This window comes from Megalops cyprinoides, chromosome 24 (genome assembly GCF_013368585.1).
Source record: "Megalops cyprinoides isolate fMegCyp1 chromosome 24, fMegCyp1.pri, whole genome shotgun sequence".
NCBI classification, from domain to species: domain Eukaryota; kingdom Metazoa; phylum Chordata; class Actinopteri; order Elopiformes; family Megalopidae; genus Megalops; species Megalops cyprinoides.
Genome location: NC_050606.1, coordinates 225,001 through 232,500, shown reverse-complemented (window position 1 = coordinate 232,500; position 7,500 = coordinate 225,001). Strand labels below are relative to the sequence as shown.

Here is a 7,500-nt window from a genome sequence, read left to right as displayed (position 1 = left end):
GTGAGGTGCTGGCTGTGTGAGGCTCTCCCTGGCTGTGTGAGGCTCTCCCTGGCTGTGTGAGGCTCTCCCCCTCTGTGTGTGATGAGCTGGCTGTGTGAGGCTCTCCCTGGCTGTGTGAGGCTGTCTCCGCATGCAGGGGGAAAGCAATGAAAGACCTTCCTCTCTCGCGCTGAAATGACCAGCTGCTGGGCCAACTGCCTCGAAAGAGGAAACACCGCAGGGCAACCACACCACAGTGCGGCCTCCTCTCTCATTTTTGTAAGGGTGCAATGACGTCAGTCACGCCCAGGGGAATCCCTGCAGCCCTGCAAATTCGGGGAAGTAGGCGTGTCCAAGAAGCTGAGAAAGTCAAGGCTTACAGGAAGGGGCAGTAATACAGCCACCCCAGACAACTCACCCCTTACAGCCCGATTCAGCCATGTTGCTTTTTTGTTTTACAAACCTAGAATTGTTAATAAGAGGGAATTAAATGTAACAAAAGTTAAATACAACTGTAGTGTTTACTTGAAATCTATGGAGCAAGCTGCTGCCAAACTCCTGTTGGTATACTGTGTTTGCATTAGTGGTCTCAGGCCAGTGTGTTTGATACTGCCACTTGTTCCTGTGTGGATGGAGGTTTCCTTGCATCTGGTTTTTTTTTGAATGCCCTGTGCGCCTGACCTCTGCAGTCACTCTGGATAAGAGTCACTCTGCTAAGTGACAAATTGTCGGTGTAACCGATAACATACCTCTCAGTGCCCCCTACCTGACACAGTGATCTCCACGGCGGCCTTCCCCACTCCCACACTGTTCTTGGCAACACATTCGTACACGCCCGCGTCCATCAAGCTGAGGGGACGCCTAAACAGCAAAACTCCGCCCTCCTCAGCCACGCCTTCAGGCAGGGCCCCATCCCTTCTACAGAACACAGATCAGCGCATTAACACCACTGAACACAGCCGAGAACCTCAGAAGCTTAGCGAGGTGTGTATGAGTTTGTTGGGTGACACTGTTTCAGTGTTGAAGTGCAGCATTCTTACAGGCAGCTCAGAATCACACACAGCTCACTGAGGGGGGGCTGATGCTTCTGACACACAGCTCACTGAAGGGGGGCTGATGCTTCTTTTGAAAGTGGGACTCAAACCCCCAAACTACAGTCCTGCTTTCTGCTTCTCTCCATGACTCCAGGACTGCTCCATTGATAATCAGTGTAAATGGTGTAAATGGATCCCATGTAAAAACTGTAAGCCATACTGTAAATCATTCTGCTAAATGTCAGCGATAAGTGACTATTTCAATTCTGTGTCTTTATAAATGTCCTTATAAATGTCCTGTTCAGTAGTACCAAAATATATTATTATTAATAATATATAGCCACAGTAGCTAAAAAATGCTACAAATTTTTCACTAATATTTTCCTGCAACAAAAGCAATGCTCTCTTGCTGCCGCCTGTGCTTTCCCTGGTGAAACCCAGACCTCTCCCCCTTCTCTCTCTCTCTCCCTCTCTCTCCTTCTCTCTCTCTCTCTCTCTGCCACTGAACAGACAACTGACTTCAGCCAGAACGTTCACATCTCTGTTAAAAGTTCATTGTCTTTTTATATTAATCAACCGTTTATCCAGTTTGTGCTTCTCTCCTCTATCGGGATAAACTCCTGTATCAGTGACGTTATCACACTAAAGCTACACACATCACGTCACACAGGTGAGACAGATTAAAGAGACAGATCCACGGACAGGTGGTACCTGGTCCAGGTGAAGCTCTGGGGTTTGGGGTTCCCTCCACTGTCACACCTCAGCGACGCTCCCTCCAGACCCACAAACCAGTTCCCATCATACCCTCTGACTGCAGCATCTGGAGGATCTGCTCAACACACACACACACACACACACACACACACACACACACACACACACACACACACACACACACAGGAACACAAGTTACAATACACTGGACTCACAACACCTGGATAAATTCAAAGTGAGCTCATGATAAACTCAGTGAAAATAAGGCTTGCAATGAGTGGGTTAAACATGCAGAGGGGCAATGATAGAGTAAACATGACCACCCCTTCAAGCTCACAGTGAAAGTGTTAAGCTCACAGTGAAAACAGTGTTAAGCTCATAGTGAAACAGCGTTAAGCTCACAGTGAAAGAGCGTTAAGCTCACAGTGAAAGAGCGTTAAGCTCGCAGTGAAACAGCGTTAAGCTCACAGTGAAAGAGCGTTAAGCTCACAGTGAAAGAGCGTTAAGCTCACAGTGAAAGAGCATTAAGCTCACAGTGAAACGGCGTTAAGCTCACAGTGAAACGGCGTTAAGCTCACAGTGAAACGGCGTTAAGCTCACAGTGAAACAGTGTTAAACTCACAGTGAAACAGCGTTAAGCTCACAGTGAAAGAGCGTTAAGCTCACAGTGAAACCGTGTTAAGCTCGCAGTGAAACAGCGTTAAGCTCACAGTGAAACCGTGTTAAGCTCGCAGTGAAACAGCGTTAAGCTCACAGTGAAACCGTGTTAAGCTCGCAGTGAAACGGCGTTAAGCTCACAGTGAAACCGTGTTAAGCTCGCAGTGAAACAGTGCTAAGCTCGCAGTGAAACAGCGTTAAGCTCACAGTGAAACAGTGCTAAGCTCACAGTGGAGGTGAAACTCACAGTGCACGACGAGCTGGTTGGAGAGTCTGCGGGGCGTCTCCATGGAGGGGTGCCACACCAGGCAGTCCAGCCGCTTCCCGTTCATGCTGCGCAGGGGGTGCAGGGAGAAGTGGGTGGAGACAGCCCCGCCCTCGGAGCTGCGGTTCTGGGCCACGCCCGGCAGCTCGGTCTCCCAGGAGAGGCGGGGCGGGGGGCGGGCCACAGAGCGGCAGGTGGCCGCCACGCGGAAGGACTGCCCCTCCACCACCTCCACTGGCTCCAGAGAGGAGATGGGCATGGCTGGCCAAGGGGAGGGGCGGAGTCAGACTTCAACATATGACACCCTGCCTGCCAGCTTATGAATGTAATCAGCTACTGAGTGATTCCACTAAAAACAGCTGCTAGAAACCTAAGAAAGACTGAGATGATGATGATGATGGTGATGGTGATGGTGAGGAAGAGCGGCTCAGAGGGACTCACTCCACACGGTGAGGGACAGCTGTGTGTCGAAGTTGCCGGAGGGGAAGGTAGAGATGTGGCAGGTGTACCGCCCCTCGTCTGACACCTCTGTGCTGCGGATGATCAGCGCTGAGTTCTCCATGGGGTCACTGCTCTCAAAATGCACCCGCCCCGAAAACCGCCCGAACTCTGAGGGAGAGAGAGAGAGAGAGAGAGAGAGAGAGAGAGAGAGAGAGAGAGAGAGAGAGAGAGAGAGAGAGAGAGAGAGAGAGAGAGAAAGGGAGAGGGAGAGAAAGAGAGAGAGAGGGAGAGAGAGAGGGAGGGAGAGGGAGAAAGAGGGAGAGAAAGAGAGAAAGAGAGAGGGAGAGAGAGAGAGAGACAGAGGGAGAGAGATGGAGAGAGAGAGAGTGAGGGAGAGGGAGAGGGAGAGAGGGAGAGACAGAGGGAGAGAGATGGAGAGAGAGAGAGAGAGAGGGAGAGGGAGAGACAGAGGGAGAGAGATGGAGAGAGAGAGAGAGTGAGGGAGAGGGAGAGGGAGAGAGGGAGAGACAGAGGGAGAGAGATGGAGAGAGAGAGAGAGTGAGGGAGAGTGAGAGTCATGAGCAGTGGCAGTACTGTAGAGGAGGTAGAGGAGGGCATGGCAGTGTGTTCTTACGATGTCTACTCTTAGCATAGTGATACACCTATTTGTAAGTTGCTCTGGGTAAGAGCGTCAGCTAAATGATGTAATGTAACGTAATGTGTGTGAGGTAGAGGAGGGCGTGGCAGTGCAGTGTGTGGGGTAGAGGAGGGCGTGGCAGTGTGTGAGGTAGGGGAGGGCGTGGCAGTGCAGTGTGTGGGGTAGAGGAGGGCGTGGCAATGTGTGAGGTAGGGGAGGGCGTGGCAGTGTGTGAGGTAGGGGAGGGCATGGCAGTGCAGTGTGTGAGGAAGAGGAGGGCGTGGCAGTGCAGTGTGTGGGGTAGAGGAGGGCGTGGCAATGTGTGAGGTAGGGGAGGGCGTGGCAGTGTGTGAGGTAGGGGAGGGCATGGCAGTGCAGTGTGTGAGGAAGAGGAGGGCATGGCAGTGTGTGAGGTAGGGGAGGGCGTGGCAGTGTGTGAGGTAGGGGAGGGCGTGGCAGTGTGTGAGGTAGGGGAGGGCATGGCAGTGCAGTGTGTGGGGTAGAGGAGGGCATGGCAGTGTGTGAGGAAGAGGAGGGTGTGGCAGTGTGTGAGGTAGGGGAGGGCGTGGCAGTGCAGTGTGTGGGGTAGAGGAGGGCGTGGCGGTTGTACCTGTGTGCCCCTCAGTGCGGTGTGCAGTGATGATCTGCTCCTTGTTGCCATCAGGATGTTCCTTCGTCCAGCTCACCTGGACCAGCTGCTCCTCCTGAACCCGAAACCGACAAGGCAGCCGAGTGGGGGACTCCGCCATGGAGCGCAGAGAGTAGGAGGGAGGGGGCTCCACAAACTCCGCCCACACACAGGGAGCTGGGGAGGGAGGATGCGGAGAGGGAGGGAAAGAAGCAGATGGAGAGGGAGAATGACAGCATCATTAAAAGGAAGAAAACAGAGCATTTTTTATGTGTTGTTCTCAACATGATGTCATGCAGAAGCACTCAAGTGAGGCAAATGCAATTTTGATTCCTTTGCATGCAGCCAATGACTGTTTCTCATACTGCAGGTCACACATCACCGCACAGTGACGCAGGTGCTCATTGGAGGATAGTCATCCAAGCACCTCTCAGGTTCCTGAGGAAAAGCAGTACACTGAGGGCTGTGAGAGGAGGAACCCCCCCCTCCCTCCACACACCCCTGACCCCCCCTCCCATACAAACTATTCCAGATCTCATTGAGGAATCTGAAGAATTAAGTTAGAGCTGGCGCCAAAACAGAAAGACACTCCCTGACAGGCCAGCTAGGTCAAAAGTGTAAAGTGCAGGTTGCGAAATAAATGTATTTTTCTGCGTCAGTCACAGATGAAACTGAAGGCCGAGCAGAGGGAGTGTGTGTCATTAGAATGCGGAATAAACAGCCGGTGCGCTGTGACCATGATGCACCACGACTGTTGCTTTTGCCTACAAAAGTTTGTCGATTGCGTGCAACAGGTGAATGAGCTTTATGTCCGTATGCGGAGGTGGAACAGCTGAAACCAGTCTTTCCCAGCAATTTCAGCCAAATGTTTCAGAACAAAAAACCTCACACCCTCAGCGACTGTAAGCTAGTATCGCGTTTACTGTTTTCATAAGGAGCCGGATTCTGCGATTCAGTGTGTGAAAGAGCCCGCAGCTTTTATTATACAGCGTTATATTATTGTACAGCGTTATTGTCACTGAAATCCCCCCCTCCTTACCGAGCGCCCCCAGCCCCAGAAGCGTCACCCACAGGCAGCGTCCCGCGACCAGGGCTCCACGCCACCCGCTGGCCATCCCGCACCGGCGCAGCCCGGTAAACCCGGTCCCGCTCGACTCGGCCTGTGGGTCCGTAGTTCCGTCTGGTCGAGCAAAACTGTCCCGGAGCAATAGGTCTGTCGCAGCGGCGCCCCTGGTCGCTCTGAATCGTTGTAAGCAGCGGCGAAGCCAATATTTCGGGACGTTAAATTTCCTCAGATCGGCAAACACTGAAGTCACTTTTGGTTTTACTTGTTTTCTTTGTTGCACAAAACCCAACCCAGCAGTTTCCTCTGACAATAGCGACGTGCGAAACGTGAAAATCCAGTTTTCACATGATTATTAAGATGAGCAATCCGACGCGACGAGTACAGGGATGACGCTGTGCACAGGTACAGGTGCTGCCTGCGTTTGTGCGTTAAACTCTCTGCGGCTGAGAGTTGCAGTAAAGTTAAAACCTGTTCTACTTAAACACAACACCGTAGGCTTACACCGCGCAAAGTAAAGATGCTGTTTTGTCAACCTTCCAGGACATATTTTTTTAAAAATACAAAAATAAAAAAAATTTGGCGAAAGTTTGTCCTGGGCTCGGCCGCCATGCGCAGCCGCAGTCCACCTGCGCCGCTGTCACGTGTCCTCAGTCTCCCAGTTTGAAACGCAGGCGCTGGCGTGCTGTGGATTGGGTGCTTTCAGGGCGTCACAAGCTGACGTGCATCAGGTGCTCTTACGCCGCAGGCTGTTTGACTTCACGGTCTGCTCGACCTAAGCAGCTGCGCTGAATTTCAGCGGAACTCATCCACATCTGGGATGGGTCCTGGAATGTTAACTATGAAGAAGTTGTTGTTCTTGTCGCTGTTCTTGTGGAAATGAGTCACGAACAATACAAGAGACAGATATATGAAGCAAATATGTCACTGCAAACATGTTGGAGTGTTCTCTTTTAAAGTGCGCACCTTTAACTACAGGCTCAGCGCTTCCTAGCGCAAAACTTGGTTTCAGCGAAAGCGCTCTCACAGTGATAGCTTTGCAGCACAGTTGCTTTTGAGAGTAAAGGTCCGTTTAAAATGTCACGGCTTGCTGCTCACATATTGTGGTTGCGGCATTTGATTGCTGCTGTTAGCGCTGTACCTGCAGGCATAGGTGTATGTTTCTAAACAGGAATGTGACCCCCGCTCCGCTGGTCCCAGCTTCACTGACCCCCACACTGATCCCCGCTCCACTGGTCCCAGCTTCACTGACCCCCGCTCCACTGGTCCCAGCTTCACTGACCCCCACACTGATCCCCGCTCCACTGGTCCCAGCTTCACTGACCCCCGCTCCACTGGTCCCAGCTTCATTGACCCCCGCTCCGCTGGTCCCAGCTTCACTGACCCCCACACTGATCCCCGCTCCACTGGTCCCAGCTTCACTGACCCCCGCTCCACTGGTCCCAGCTTCATTGACCCCCGCTCCGCTGGTCCCAGCTTCACTGACCCTCACACTGATCCCCGCTCCAATGATCCCAGCTTCACTGACCCCCGCTCCACTGGTCCCAGCTTCACTGACCCCCACACTGATCCCCGCTCCACTGGTCCCAGCTTCACTGATCCCCGCTCCAATGATCCCAGCTTCACTGACCCCCGCTCCACTGGTCCCAGCTTCACTGACCCCCACACTGATCCCCGCTCCACTGATCCCAGCTTCACTGACCCCCGCTCCACTGGTCCCAGCTTCACTGACCCCCGCTCCGCTGGTCCCAGCTTCACTGACCCCCACACTGACCCCCGCTCCACTGATCCCAGCTTCACTGACCCCCGCTCCACTGGTCCCAGCTTCACTGACCCCCGCTCCGCTGGTCCCAGCTTCACTGACCCCCACACTGACCCCCGCTCCACTGATCCCAGCTTCACTGACCCCCGCTCCACTGGTCCCAGCTTCACTGACCCCCGCTCCGCTGGTCCCAGCTTCACTGACCCCCACACTGATCCCCGCTCCACTGATCCCAGCTTCACTGACCCCCGCTCCACTGGTCCCAGCTTCACTGACCCCCGCTCCGCTGGTCCCAGCTTCACTGACCCCCACACTGATCC

General features: G+C 53.4%; 1 protein-coding gene across 1 annotated transcript in view; it reads right to left on the bottom strand.

Moving 5' to 3' along the window:
• LOC118771377 (nectin-4-like) overlaps positions 1 to 6,304 on the bottom strand; it is a 10,366-nt gene extending 4,062 nt beyond the window's left edge. The window contains exons 1-6 of the mRNA XM_036519355.1: positions 5,395 to 6,304; positions 4,338 to 4,532; positions 3,091 to 3,258; positions 2,632 to 2,910; positions 1,725 to 1,842; positions 746 to 897 (exon numbers count right to left, since the gene is read on the bottom strand). Coding sequence (XP_036375248.1) covers positions 746 to 897; positions 1,725 to 1,842; positions 2,632 to 2,910; positions 3,091 to 3,258; positions 4,338 to 4,532; positions 5,395 to 5,470 — 988 coding nt within the window. The 5' untranslated portion in view covers positions 5,471 to 6,304. The remainder of the gene's footprint in view (positions 1 to 745; positions 898 to 1,724; positions 1,843 to 2,631; positions 2,911 to 3,090; positions 3,259 to 4,337; positions 4,533 to 5,394) is intronic.
• Between the last annotated feature and the right edge of the window lie 1,196 nt (positions 6,305 to 7,500).